The 14789-nt window shown below is 40.8% G+C and overlaps 2 protein-coding genes across 2 annotated transcripts; one reads left to right on the top strand and one right to left on the bottom strand.

Moving 5' to 3' along the window:
• Positions 1-5115: 5115 nt before the first annotated feature.
• LOC106093343 (unc-112-related protein) lies at positions 5116-8363 on the bottom strand. The gene is made up of 2 exons (XM_013260388.2): positions 7598-8363; positions 5116-7512 (listed from the first exon to the last, which is right to left on the bottom strand). Exon 2 carries the CDS (start codon positions 7440-7442, stop codon positions 5298-5300), a length of 2145 nt encoding a protein of 714 aa, XP_013115842.1. The 5' UTR covers positions 7443-7512; positions 7598-8363; the 3' UTR covers positions 5116-5297.
• A 2693-nt stretch (positions 8364-11056) lies between these two features.
• LOC106093346 (unc-112-related protein) lies at positions 11057-13830 on the top strand. Its single transcript, XM_013260392.2, has one exon. The coding sequence runs from the start codon at positions 11486-11488 to the stop codon at positions 13553-13555; it is 2070 nt and encodes a 689-aa protein (XP_013115846.1). The 5' UTR covers positions 11057-11485; the 3' UTR covers positions 13556-13830.
• Positions 13831-14789: the final 959 nt, after the last annotated feature.

The following is a 14789-nucleotide window of genomic DNA, read 5'->3' on the forward strand; positions in this document are numbered from 1 at the left end:
CCAGGGCACTGGAGACTATTCTAGATATCCGACCCATTGACATACAGATTAGTGTGAGGCAGCCACTGCGGCTATGAGATTTTAGGCGATGGGATAATGGATTGAGAATGGGAGCAGCTCATACCATCGCGGTATAATCGAGGCGACGTTGGGAAACCTGGAAGGAAGAGAAGAGGTTTCTGATCGGATACTTGAGTTCGAGTGAGAGGCACTGCTGCCACTGGCACAGTTTTAAATTGACAGAACCCTAGTATTGTCATCTGGAAGATCATGTTACACCGATGGATCCAAGCAAGAGGACAAAGTGGGCGGGGGAGACCCAGGGAGAGATCTGTTTTAGACTGCCTGACCATAATACGGTCCTGCAGGCGGAGATCCGGGCGTTAAGGACGTTAAGTGTGAACATTTTTACCGACAGTAAAATTACCATAAGGGCAATAACAACCAGGGCGGTAATCTCACAAACAGTCTTGCAGTGTAAGGAGATTAACGCCTTCTTTGAGGATGACAAAATCCGCATCGTTTGGGTGCCTGGGCATAACGTAGTAAGGGGGAATGAAAGGGCAGATGTGTTGGCGGTGAAGGCCATAGGACTGCCGTCAATAAACTTGGTTAACCCGAAGCCTTTCGAGTTGACGCCGTCCGAGTTAAGGGAGTGGGCGACGAATGCGCATGCAACTTTGTGGAACAGCGAAACGGTCGTCAGGACGGCGAAAATCCTATGGAGGGATCGAGATCGTGAGAAGACGAGGCTATTACTGAAAGGAAGTAAGAAGGAGGTCAGTACAGCTATTGGTATCATAACGGGACACATAAGACTACGAGCTCACTTATGTAAAATAGGTGCGGCAAGTGATAGCATGTGTAGGGCATGCGGGGAAGATGATGAGGCGTTGGAGCATTTCCTTTGGGTGGAGACACAATACCAGACATAAACCAAATTAGGGGAGTGGTATTAAAAACAATTAAAGATTTTGTAAGTAGCACGGAATTCCTAACTTAAAATTTTCTTTTTAAAGGTTACTTACTAGTTTTTAGAGCACACAACAAACCGATTACTGGCTTTGGTGTATGTCCATAGTGCATGAGGCGGATTTATATCTGCACCCTCTTTTCAACCTAACCTAAGAAGGAGGTCAGTACAGCTATTAGTATCATAACAGGACACATAGGACTACGAGCTCACTTATTAAAGGCTAGTTCATCCCATACAGTATAAATGGAAGGAGATTTCAAAAGCGCATACGTCCCACATTTCGACAAATCTTTAGGAATACCACGGCAGCCGGTTCTACGTGACGGATTAAGCCTCGGTGCACAACACAACGGCAGTAGCGGACAAACAGCGGTATCGAGCGAAGAGTCTCAGTTAGTGTTAGAAGCGGTTTATTGGCGCCTTTAAATAACAGCGGCGATCGGGACTTTGGACCGGAACGAGCTTGCTCACCTACAGGAGCTTGACGAGGATCGCCATCTCCACATGAAAATGTGGCTACAACAACAGCAACAAATCTATAGGGTAGCCGTATCCGACACCCGAAATTTGTTGTAGAACGCCCGCATGGCAGTTTTTTTATACGAATACCTATGGACCATTGCCCAAACAACTGACCTTATGTTCCAGGAGGTAAACATCGTACCAAATATATAAATTAATTGGAATATTCAAAAAATTTCTATCATTTGTAATTGGATCACTTTAAACAAGTAAGAGCGTGCTAAGTTCGACCGGGCCGAATCTTATATACCCTTCATCCTGGATAGCATTTGTTAACTTCGCAGTACCTCTTTTCAGGCAAACAAAGAATAATGTATAAGAACTGTTATGCTATTAGAGCTATATCGAGTTATACTCCGATTCAGACCATAAATTAAATTCTCGGTTTATATGGGAGCTGCATCAAGCTATAGATAAACTCAGACCATATTGGACACGTATGTTGAAGATCATGGGAGAAGCCGTTGTACAAAATTTCCTCCAAATCGGATTCCCCTCTAGAGGCTCAAGAAGTCAAGTTCCCAGATAGGTTTATATGACAGTTATATCAGGTTATGTACTGATTGGCGCCATACTTAGCCAAATCGGGTGAGAATTGAGCCCTCTAGCAGCTCAAGAAGACAAAGTCCAAGATCGGTTTATATGGCAGATATACCACGTTATGAACGGATTTGAGCCATACTTAGCACAGTTGACATTATCATTTTCGTGATTGAAGAAATATCAATTAAAGAATTAATTCGATCAATTAATTTCGTGATTGAAACCGATTTGTATATCTTTCTTTGTATGACTGCGGTCAGAGGTTATGAAGTCGGGTGGTCGGTCGATGGTGAGAATTATGGGGAGGTGGACCGCAGAAATGTCTGGCGAGCTGCTGGACCTCCTCGTAATCCTAGTGGGGACATCCTCATTCACCGTGCAAAACGTGGAGCTTTCAATCTGCTCTGCCAAAGCTATGCCACGCTGGTCGTTACCTAGGGGAGAATGCCATGAATTGTGATGCACATTAAAATCCCCTAGAACCAGACGATTATGGCTAGATAGTAACCCACTTATGTTGGGGTTGTAAGCTGGGCCATTAATCGGGACGCTTTCAATCTGCTCTGCCAAAGCTATGCCACGCTGGTCGTTACCTAGGGAAGAATGCCATGAATTGTGATGCACATTAAAATCCCCTAGAACCAGACGATTATGGCTAGATAGTAACCCACTTAGGTTGGGGTTGTAAGCTGGGCCATTAATCGGGACACAGCTACCAACCGGCGGTATGTACACGTTGTATAGCTCTATCTCGGTAGTACCGAAAAGGAACTATTCTCGATGTTTTTTACACAAAATTAAATCCCATGGTAGCCGGTTGATCATCGGCAAGGGATGCAGCCTCAGTGTACAACACACTGCTATAAAAACAACTCAAATTAAATATTTACGGCCGTATTGTTGCTGTTGTTGTTGTAGTATTAGCGCATTATTCATGTGGAGGTGGCGATCCTCGTGCAGGTGAGCAAGCTCATTCCGGTCCAAAGGACCGATCGCCGCAGGAAGGCAGTATTCACATAACTTATTGAAGCTTTAAAATAGGTTTATTTGACAGTTCTTAAAAGGAAATCTGCCAAATAAACCTATTGCAACTCTATATTAAATTTTGTGAACACCAGCGTTAAATATCATATGGCGATTCTCGGGTTTCCCACGGCGATCGGCCCTTGGGACCGGAACGATCATGCTCACCTACAGAAGCTTGATGAAAATGTGGCTACAACAACATATCTCGATTATTTTTTTTTTTAAGAAAAACTAACACTTCCAGAAGTTAAGCCTAGTACTGACTTCGATTGTGCGGAAAATGTTGCTAAACATCATTAAAGTTTTGTGAAATCTCACAATGTTTATAACAGTGTTGCAAATTTGTTTAATTGTAATTAAACTTTTTGTTTGGCGTGTAAAGCGTTTTGTTGGTAGAAATCAGTTGTATGTTGACATCATTGTTTTCATATGATGAAGGTTGAGTAGTAAACAGTAGTTGGATTTTTGAAGCGCCGTCCACCAGGCCATAGACCATATAGCACTATAGATCTGACAACTGCAGTATATACCCAGTGCATGACACGCGGTTTAAGTCCCCAACTTCTGCCATTAACTCCGTTGCAGGTTTATAGGGCAAGAGTTGCCTTTTCCAAAAGGTTGGAGTTCAATTTCCTGTCCAACAAAAGACCCAGGTAGTGTGTGCTTTCAGTAAACGGAACAATCTTTCATTCTAAGGAGACAGGTGCCACTGTAGGAAACGTGTATCTCCTGCTAAAAAGAACTACTACTTCACTGGGAAACTTTGCCCTTACCGCAATAGCTACGTCATCAGCATTCGCGATCACTTTTACAGCTTTCAGAAACAATAATAAATTGTTAATGGCTATATTCCAAAGTAGAGGAAACAGTACACCTCCTTGAGGTGTTCCTCTGCTTTTTATATCTACAGATCCCAGGCCTGTCGTAATGCATCTTTTAGTAAGTTATTAATTCACTTTCTTACGATAGTTTTGATGATGGAGAAAGTAAAGTATAAGGGGTGACGAGGAGTACTCCAAGGGCAGTACAGTGTGGGGGGCGCTGCGTTGAGTATAGTCTTCTGACTGAGAGATTCCGGAACTCGCGCTCTTCGGATTTCGGGCATTCGTTTGTTCTGTGGTAGGCCGATGGCGTGGGACGACTAAATGGCATTCGCATTGCCGGACTGATCTTTCTTAGATAGCGACTTGGAACTTGTCTTCTCGGTAAGGTAGCTTTGGGCTTCTCTGGTCCCTTTATATACACGGATTGGTCCAAGTTGAATACGGGGACTGGAGCAGAGGTTTTTACTAAATTCCTAGGCATTAGAGTCACATAGACAAAATAAAAAGGCATTTCGTAAAAGATTTAAACAAACAATTTTTGTAATCAGATGATTGTCATTGTTCGCTGCATTTAATAGACATGTACAAATCTACGGAATTTGACAATGTTGCTAGCAACATGTTGAAACAAAATAACTTAGTACTGCTCTTTTGAAAAAATTTCGTAATCATTTCACAAAAGTTTTTTCATAGTGCGTTTTGACAACTGTTCGGGCGAAAACTCGAAGTCAGTACTAGGCTTTAGATAAAAAAAGGTATACAAATACGCCTAGACGCATTACTATAAAGAAAATCAAATACTTTTTGAATATTTTAAAATAAAATTGCAATAATTTATTAGTCTTGTACAGTTAAAAAAGAAAAAACAACACACACATCGTAGAGTCAGTTTAAAAAAATCGTTTCTTAATATAAATGACAACTTTCATTGGATTGTTAACGTAACGTACATACATACATACACATATATTTTATATGATAAAATATGAAATTTCTTTATTTAACACACCAACATATAGTTTTGCTCCATTCGATTAGGGGCAGCTATGTATGTGTATATCATCAAATGAAGGGGAAATATCTGCCGTGTCAAACTGCTGTTGGATTTAGTTTCGAGATTACAAGGAATTCTTCGTAGGTCTCTTATTCATCTGGACAGGTGATTCTACTTTTGTTATTATTATTGTTATTGTATGTATACATACGTGATTAATATAAGACTAATTTAGAATGATACATCGTTTATTTTGGTTAATACATACACACAAATCAGATGCAAAAAATTACTGTGCTTGGCACTTAAAAATTAACTATGTTTTTATTCCATGACCCATGATCCCAGAAATACATACTTGTGTATGTGTGTTTGGGAATCGGGTTTCTTTACACCATTACCATATCCAATTTTATACCCAGCCACCTGTTAGTTTATGGAACATTTCTTCGTTCAGCGTTTGATTATTTTCTTTAGAGCGCATTGACATAAAGATGTAGCCACCAATAAATTCGTGTACCACCTTACAATCGGCGGACAGAACGGAAAATACAACGTTTTCATCGTGAAATTGGATCATCATGCACTTAATGCCCCAGTTGACATTCCAGGCTTTCATGTGATTGTAACGCCAGGTTTTGATGTGATCGCCAGTGTTTAGATCCATGCGCATAATGCGATTGTAGGCTACACCCAAAAGCTCTTCCTTCTTATGTCCATCGAATTTGATGACAAAAAAGGATACGCCGAAATTGGGTAGCGATTGCCAGGCTTGTATGTACTTCATTTTGGCATCGATTAAGGGCAATTTGGAAACATTTGCGTGTGCTTCGAGTAAGCGATGTGCTGCCTTGCCGGAAAGTTTTCGCAACATTCTGGGTGGTAAATATTCGAATGTCTCAATGGACCGAGGGTCAATGTTAACAGGTACTCCATGTGCTGGTTTTTGTAAATTCAATAATGTTTTTATATTGGAAACTTCACTGTCGTATGAACTGTCTGCCAAGGAACGCCCTTTGGCTGCCAGGCGGCAGGCGGCCATCCATTTGGCATACTGGTCCTCGTTTTCACACCGTATCCAAACTTCACTGTTGGGCCCATTGCTACCCTCTGGGGGTACTTCCAAACGAATTCCAAATTTTCCCTGAGATAAAACAATATCGGGGGTGACTTCGCAACCTCGTAAATTAATGGTTATTGCTGGGGCAGCTCGTCGAGATTCTTCGGCACTCTTGTAGAGATGTAAATGTAGATCTCGGTATGCAAAGAAATATCGTTTGTAACCCTTCAATGTAAACTTGCGCGGTTTAAAGAAACGCAAGTAGTCAGTTAGCTCTGGGATTCTTGTTATATTACCGTCCGATTGCGTACTTCCACCTTCTAGCGAAATTTGTAGCTCATTAAGGGCTGAATCAATATCGTCATCGGTTCCGCCTTCACCACTACCACCATTGCCCACAATTGATGAATCCAAACGCGAATTAAATCCTTGGTATGTTTCATTCTGCTGATTCACTTGGAATTGTAGAGCGGCAAACATTAAACTCTCCTCTTCTGTGCAATCTATTTCTTCATTTAAAATCGCCCATTTAGCTTGTTCATAGAGTTGATTTATGCGTACCTGATCGTATTTGGGATTCAAATCAAAGAACGTGTAATATTTGAAGCGCAGACACAGAGTGTCAAACTCTCGAATGCCCTGTTCCATAATTGAGAGCGATGAATCCAACCAGCCCACATTCATGCGAGCCTTTTCGATTAATGTCTTGGGGCGTAAAATACGGGCCCTTACATCCGGACTTGGGCAACGTGGTGAAGCGGCCAAGTTTTCCTGGAAGTCTCCTAGACTAGAGCCTGAATCGAAGGTTGCATAGCCATTGCTGCTATGCTTCCAGCTGGGAGAGCTGGGCGTAACGGGCACAGAACTCATTCCTCTTCTGGGCGTAGTTCCATACGGAGACATGGGTGAACATTGATGGTTTCCATTCGGTGTCCTATCCAAACTGCCAATACTACCGCCTTTATAGGCTGAGTTCATGGGTATGAAGGAGTTCGTATCTGGAGCAGGCTGAAGATATACCGTACCATTAGGTTCCATAATTGGTACTTTTTTGGGAGGAAATTTGCCGAAATTCTTCTTCAAATGTTCCGCCTCCAAGGGTTTACACAAAGACAATTCCTCGGGATGACGTATATCAAGGTCCTTGCACAAACTTACTACAGCGGCAAAGGTTTTCGTTGAAAAGTCAACACGGCAATCGAGGTAACGCAAATCGGGCAGCTGCACTCGTAACGTCTTATGCATGGGCGTGAAATGTAGCAAGCAATCGGCTTGTACACCCACCTGATCTAAAGTCGAGCGTGTCCGAGCCAACCAAATGTTCTTCTCAGGCCACCACAGCGCGTGATCAGACCAATCCTTGGGCTGCTCAGGATCGACCAACTGCAGCATAATGCCACCTATATGCTGGTCTCCCCTCACCCGCAGATGTTTCTCCACCTGTAGGTCTGTTATGAAAACACGCAGATTCCATGTGTTTTCGCCAACGTGAATCATGTTGATGATGTGAGTTTGATCTCCAGAAATTCTTAATGTGCCAGGGAAATCGAAAGTGTACGTTCAGATCCTAAAATAAACAAACACACATGATGATGCTGGGCCAAGAAAATTTCAAAATAGTAAATAACACGAAAACTGATGACGTAATTTACATTTGTTTCTAATAAAACTCAAACCAGTACGTATTCTGCGCAGCTAGCTTAATGGTTATGGGTATACTCTGTATGTTCTTCGCAATGCACGGAAAATATTCTTATCATTGCTTCCACCGAAGAATGTCTATATATCACCACAGTGAGGAAAAATTATGGAATTTTTGATATACTCCTACAGCTTCAGACAGAGACTTGACTGACTGACTGACTGAAACGGGATGGAGGGCAGCGTAGAAATGATAACTTGTTGCGGCTGGCTGTCGAATGGCTCTTGTGCTGTTGTGATCCAAGGTTACCTCCTCTCCGCGAATAAAAACAACACGCACACACTCTTTTGCTGATTTGATTTGCTTATTCAATTTATGCGACTAGTATGCGCGAATTTAAGAAAACAACGATCAACGATCAGATCCATAAACGAACAACAAATGCCATGTTACTACGTCACAAATATTCAGTCTCGCAGATCGGAGAGCAAAAACAGAAAAGAAGATCAAAAACACAAAAGACGACCGACCGACCGACCGGATGGTGGTGGATAGAATGTATGTATGAACAGCAGCAAATTCTATCCACTGATTCGCCCTTTAATTGTAACCACCGCCTTCTCTGTATAACAATTGATTGGGTCGCTTGATTGGTGTTGGTGGTTGTTCGCGGGGTGCTTTCAATCAATTTTTAAATTACACTATGACGCAGCCAGGGAAAATGAAAAGAAAATGCCTTTCCCTTACGCCTGTTTGCTGATGAACTATTTATAGACTGAGAGAGAAACAACATTTAGCAAAACATAACTTTTTCCCACAGTTGCCACTTGCTTTTGTCAAACGCAAAAACAAGGACAGGGGCTTAAGAGAAGTTAAAGCTTAAAGATTTTTGTAAAATACCATATGTTGTGTGAAAATATCATATTGGGGGAAACATATTAATGCTCATATTCACAAAACTTAAACTAGGCTTATTTGAGAGATTTCCTTCATAGAACTGTCAAATAAAGCCACTATAAAACTGTTTAAAGTCTTGTGAATACCGGTGTACGTTTTTAAGGTATGTTTATGACTAAAGTTCTCAAAATTATTGTTTTTATATATACACACATAGGTATATGTCGGCCGATGTTCTATTATACTTTCAAACTTTCCACCAAATTAGAGGCAATGTGGCAACTACATAGATATTTTGTTCTCCCACGATCAATCTCTAGCTTTCTCTCTCTCTCTCACTCACTCCCTCTCTCTTCAAATTACTGCTGACTATTAAGGCATTTTTAAACTAGACGACACATAGTTAAGGTAAGAGGCTAAAAAAGGTGGGTGTTAACGCTAAAGCTGCCATTACACGATCAGAAATTGCATATGTAATTTCAGAGATAGCAACTCGGAAAGTTGTACATATCTGCTGGGTTTTATTGACTAGTTTAAGCGCAGTATTGATCTCTGGCGAAATTTTCGTTCCCATAAGAAAAGCATTGACATATCCTAAACGAAATTTTAGTTACCGGTACCGTTACCGAAAATTTAGTTTACTGGTACGCAGCTCAAATGTACTTTAGCTGTGTTCGGGAACTCAAAAATTTGTGCAAATTTGCACAAATTTTTACTGGAAGTCGTTCGCGTACTTTATTTGCCAGCTGAAGAGAGCACGACAGAGCAAATTTTAGAAAATAGAGAACCTGCAAATTTCTACTGGGACTTTTTTTGCCAGTAGAAATTTGCAACTTTGAACAGATGTTTTGTAAAGGTCAGCTATTTTATGAAAAGCAGCCTTTACATGAAAATACAAAAGCTAATAGCAAAATGCATCAAAAATATTGTTTATTGGTAATTATTAATTTTTTTCATTTTTATTTACTTTTGATGAAGATTCATGGCAGCAGCTAGTGTTCAGGTACAGAAAACTCGACAAATGAAGTTGTAATTTTACCTCAAGTCGTCTGTTCTACATTAGAAATAAGTGCAAAATTTTAAAGATATATTTGGAAAATCTTGAAAAATTGAAACATTGTATCCTTCCAGACACCAAGAAAATAGCAATCATCGGTTTCTTAAGTGTTTTGATGGAATCATCTTCACCGGAGAGTTACGATGAAAGCAACAACGTTCCTTTGAATTTGTTAAGGAGGGAAGATGCTGCCATGGGATTGAGATGGTCTAGCTGGGCAGTTAAACAAGTGGCGCACAGTGGGATTAGAAAAATTTGTGTGAATTAGTCTGCCAATTGTGAACGGAGGCAGATATCTTTAATGAAAATAGAAAGCTTCCTCACATCAGTGGTCGTAGCAAATTTTCTAGCCGCAATATCCAGAAGCATTAGATGGTTAGTCCGAGGTTTTTTTGTATATGATGATGGAATGTAAAGCAGTTGTAGTCCTATGCAGCCTTCGAAATGCATGCTGATGCTCGGCGAATGGAAAATGTCCAAGGAAAGGAGCGGGAGTAGTAGTCCTTTATGCGTATTGGCTACTGAGGGGAGAAGGAAGATCGGTCTGTATGACCCCCCCTTGCTCTGTCCTTTCCAGGTTTCAGTAGCGGGGTCAGGCTGCCCATCTTCCTAACATTGGGTACTATAAAAGTGTTCAGACAGGCTGAGGACAGTTGTAAGTTACTCGACTCCAGGCAGGTCCAGATTCTTCAGTATAGATAATCTGGGACCAGCGACTTGGCTCCACGGATGACATTCGTAGCTTCGTGCACGGTTGTTGTTGTAGCAGTGTGTTGTACACTGATGCGGCAGCCCTTGCCGATGAAAGACTCCATCGGGCCAAAGCGGTACGTACATCCGGCTGCCATGGGATTGCACATAGTTTGTGATGGCTGTCCAGCGGCACGGAGATCACGGATACGACGAATGGCTCCTCTTCCAGTCTTTTCACTCTCGGGTCAATAAATTGACGTTTATCTTAGGAAAATACAAGATATATTCATCTACAGGTAGTGGCAGTTGCCCAACAAAAAAATATTGAGTCCACTATCTGTCGAAATCAGAGATTAGTGCAACTCTGATTTTGTGTATGTAACTACACACACACAACCAAAACTCGTTGACAGATAGTGCACTTCGCGAGAAAAATTAGTACTCAGCTGTTTACGGTAAAAAATAAAATTGTTATTTTTGTAGTGTTTAAAAAACAAATCGCGAAAATGGGGCTTCAACGATGAAAAACGAACATAGTGCCAGCCATAAGCAACAAAATGGTGTTATAATGATGAAAATACAAACATAAAACACATTTGAAAAAGACAAGTTGTAAACCAAGGCATATTTGTAAAATAACTTTGACATTTCAATTTACGGTATTTCCCACTCAAGGTAGTTTCATTGGGGGTTGATTTCTATTGTTGTGCCAATGACTATACCTCTTAATTATACCATGGTTTTTAATGTGAAAAGTATGCTAACAACTTGACGCTGACTCTTGCCTGCATGATTGGGTTCAGACTCTTATCTTGACATTTTTATCTTTCACATTTGAGGTCCTCTCATGGACTCTCGCACAAAGATAAAAAAGAAAATCAAAATCGTCAAAAGCTACAAAAACACACCGTAACAATAAGAAAAAAAATTTAAGAAAATCGAGAACTTTTATGTTTTTTTGTTCGCGCAAAGACTTGCGGAGGCGTTGTGCAAAAAATAAACAAACACAGAAAAAACATTAAAACTTACGTCATCAAACTTGATGATTTCAGAATTGGTGATAGATTGTGGTGAGAAATCCGATCAAATTGACACAGAAATTGTAAAAAGCCACCCATCCATAAGAACCCATAATAATTTATCAAAAGCTGAATTTATTAATGAGTAGTATTCCTTCGTGGACTCTGTGTATTTATCAGAAAAGGGCTTTTTGTAAATTGCAAGCAGAGCAACCAAAGAGAACAACAAAAGATGATTCATGTGGGAGAAAATACATGGAACCTCAGAATTTTTATAACTGACCTAAAAGTGGAGAAGCAGTTGAGGGTGAGGGGAGACCAGCACATTGGTGGCATTATGCTGCAGCTGGTTGACCCTGAAAACCCTAAAGATTGGTCCGACCATGCATTGTGGTGGCCCGAAAAAAATATTTGGCTGACCCGGACACGGTCGACGTTAGACCAGGTTGGTGTGCAAGCTGACTGTTTATTACATTTCACGCCCATGCACAAGACATTGACAGTCCAGCTGCCCGATTTGCGTTTTCTTGAGTGCCGTGTTGACTATTCCATCAAAACGTTCGCTGCTGTTGTCAATTTGTGCAAGGACTTGGATATACGCCATCCTGAGGAGTTGTCGTTGTGCAAGCCCTTGGAAGCAGAGCATTTAAAGAAGAACTATGGCAAATATCCTCAGAAAAACGGTTCGGGGTACTTACAACCAGCACCCGATACAAATTCCTTTATACCCAACAATTCGGCCTATAAGGGTGGTAGCAGCGGTAGCCTGGACAGAACACAGAACGGCAATTTGTTGTGTGCCCCAGTGTCGCCCTATAACACTACGCCTCGAAAGGGCGGTACTGCTCCAGGTACACCAGTAATGTCTTCGCCTACAGGCACTTGTTTGGGAGATATGCAAGAAAATTTGGCTGCCTCTCCCCGTTGCCCTAGTCCGGATGTAAGGTCCCGCCTGGTACGCCCAAAAAGTTTAATCGAAAAAGCCCGTATGAATGTAGGCTGGTTAGATTCGTCACTATCAATTATGGAACAGGGCATTCGGGAATTTGATACTTTGTGCCTACGCTTCAAATACTACACATTTTTTGATTTAAATCCAAAGTATGATCTGGTACGAATTAACCAGCTCTACGAACAAGCCAAATGGTCTATATTAAATGAAGAGTTCGACTGTTCGGAGGAAGAAAGTCTTATGTTTGCAGCACTGCAGTTGCAAATCAATTGGCTCAACGAAGCTCAATGCTACCAAGTTCGCGGATTGGATTCAACATACAACGAAAATGGCACAGATGACGACATCGATTCGGCTTTGAACGAACTTCAAATAACGCTAGAAGGACCAAAATCCAGTCATGACGGCAATATTACCAAAATACCCGAATTGTCTGACCACTTACGCTTCCTGAAACCGCGCAAATTCACTATGAAAGGATACAAAAGATATTTCTTTGCCTATCGGGATTTACATTTGCATTTGTATAAAAATGCCGAAGATTCGCGTAGAGGAGCGCCGGTAATAACGATTAACTTGAGGGGCTGCGAAGTAACTCCCGATGTTAATTTGTCGCAGCAGAAATTTTCGATACGTTTGGAAGTGCCTCCAGAGGGAGGCAATGGACCCAACACTGAAGTCTGGATACGATGTGACACCGAAGACCAGTATGCAAAATGGATGGCTGCTTGCCGCCTAGCAGCCAAGGGGCGTTCTTTGGCCGACAGTTCTTACGACGCTGAGGTGTCCAACATCATAACCCTACTTAAACTCCAAAAACCTAATCAAAAAGCGACCGAAACTATCAAACCAAAGAACATAGATACCCAAGACTATCTTTCCCCGAAAATGCTGAAGAAACTATCGGGCAAGGCTGCCACTAAAATTTTAGAGACCCATGCAAATGTAACGAAACTTACTCTCATGGAGGCCAAAATGAACTACATACAAGCCTGGCAGTCACTGCCAGACTTTGGAGTGTCGTTGTTTGTCATCAAATTCGATGGACACAAAAAGGAAGAACTTTTAGGCGTTGCCCACAATCGCATTATGCGTATGGATCTTAATACCGGCGACCACATTAAGACCTGGCGTTACAACACCATGAAGGCATGGAATGTCAATTGGGGCATTAAGTGCATGATGATTCAATTCCATGATGAAAACGTGGTATTCTCTTGTTTATCGGCCGATTGTAAGGTGGTTCATGAATTTATTGGCGGTTACATTTTCATGACAATGCGTTCGAAAGAAAACAATCAAACTCTTAACGAGGAAATGTTCCATAAACTAACAGGTGGCTGGGTCTAAGAGCACATACTGTAGGAACCTACAAATATATATACAATTTTTTTTCTAACTTCTAGCACAAGCCCACTTCAACGCACATTAAATCAACAAAACAAAACAAACAAACAAATAAAATTTAATCAAAATTTTCGAATTTCCCTTTTACAAAAATATTAAAAAACCAAACAAAAGCAAAGAATTCTTTAAGAATTACGTTTAAACTGTAGTACCCTATTTATTCTATACTCTGGACCTTGTGTGTATGTAATTACCAAAGCGTGCCTACATCTATCTATCTATCCTATTCGCCCTACACGCCCAAAACAAAACAAAAATTCCAAATTTTTTAAAAGTATTCTTTTTTTGTTTTTATACTCTGTATTTTAAAACAAGGAAACAATTGTATGTGTGCATCGTCAGTCGTTTTATCTCTAAGTATAACCAATATTTTTTACCTGCTCTTTATTATAACATACTTTTATGTTTCTTCGTGTTATGCGTATTGTTTTTTCTAATTTAAAAAAAAATAATTGTTGTAATTTTATATAATAAAATTAAATAATATATACCTATATATACTACGTATTAAAAGATAATAAAATTACTACTAATAATAATTAACATCATACACAAGTTGTTTGCAATTGAGTTAAAGGAAATAGGTTGACCAGGAATGTTCTGTTCTTGTGCAAAAGTTTTGTCTCTTCAGTTCTGAAGGCAGTACTGTGTGGAAAATTTTTTCTGATGATCTCGCCAGGATTCGAACCCAGGCGTTCAGCATCATAGGCGGACATGCTAACCTCTGCGCTACGGCGGCCTCCAATTTGAAATTATGTATTACTGGCTAATTATCGTGAATTACATAACAGTCTTATCAAAACCGTTATCAACGATTGATACCGGAATTTGCGACTAAACTCACTGAACCATTACTACCAATTGAGCATGAATCATTTATTAAACTAGCTGGACGGGGCCCGCTCCGCTGCGCCTTCTTTCACTCTCTTATTTTATCCGAGCCCTATACGGTCAAATCAGGAAATAAGTCCTGTTTGGGGGAGCTGGTACGGCCTTTTATTTTATATTGGTGCTCTTCTCCCAAATACTTTTCATTGACGCCGTATATTGCTATGGTCGGTAAATATGTCCGGTATGGGGGTGTTTTTGATAGTGAGGCGGATCCCCATATATCAGATTTGTGCTCTGGTCTCAAATACCTTTCATTTGAGTCCCATATTGGCTGGTGGGGCGGCCC

Source organism: Stomoxys calcitrans, chromosome 1, assembly GCF_963082655.1.
Source record: "Stomoxys calcitrans chromosome 1, idStoCalc2.1, whole genome shotgun sequence".
In the NCBI taxonomy this organism is placed as follows: Eukaryota; Metazoa; Arthropoda; class Insecta; order Diptera; family Muscidae; genus Stomoxys; species Stomoxys calcitrans.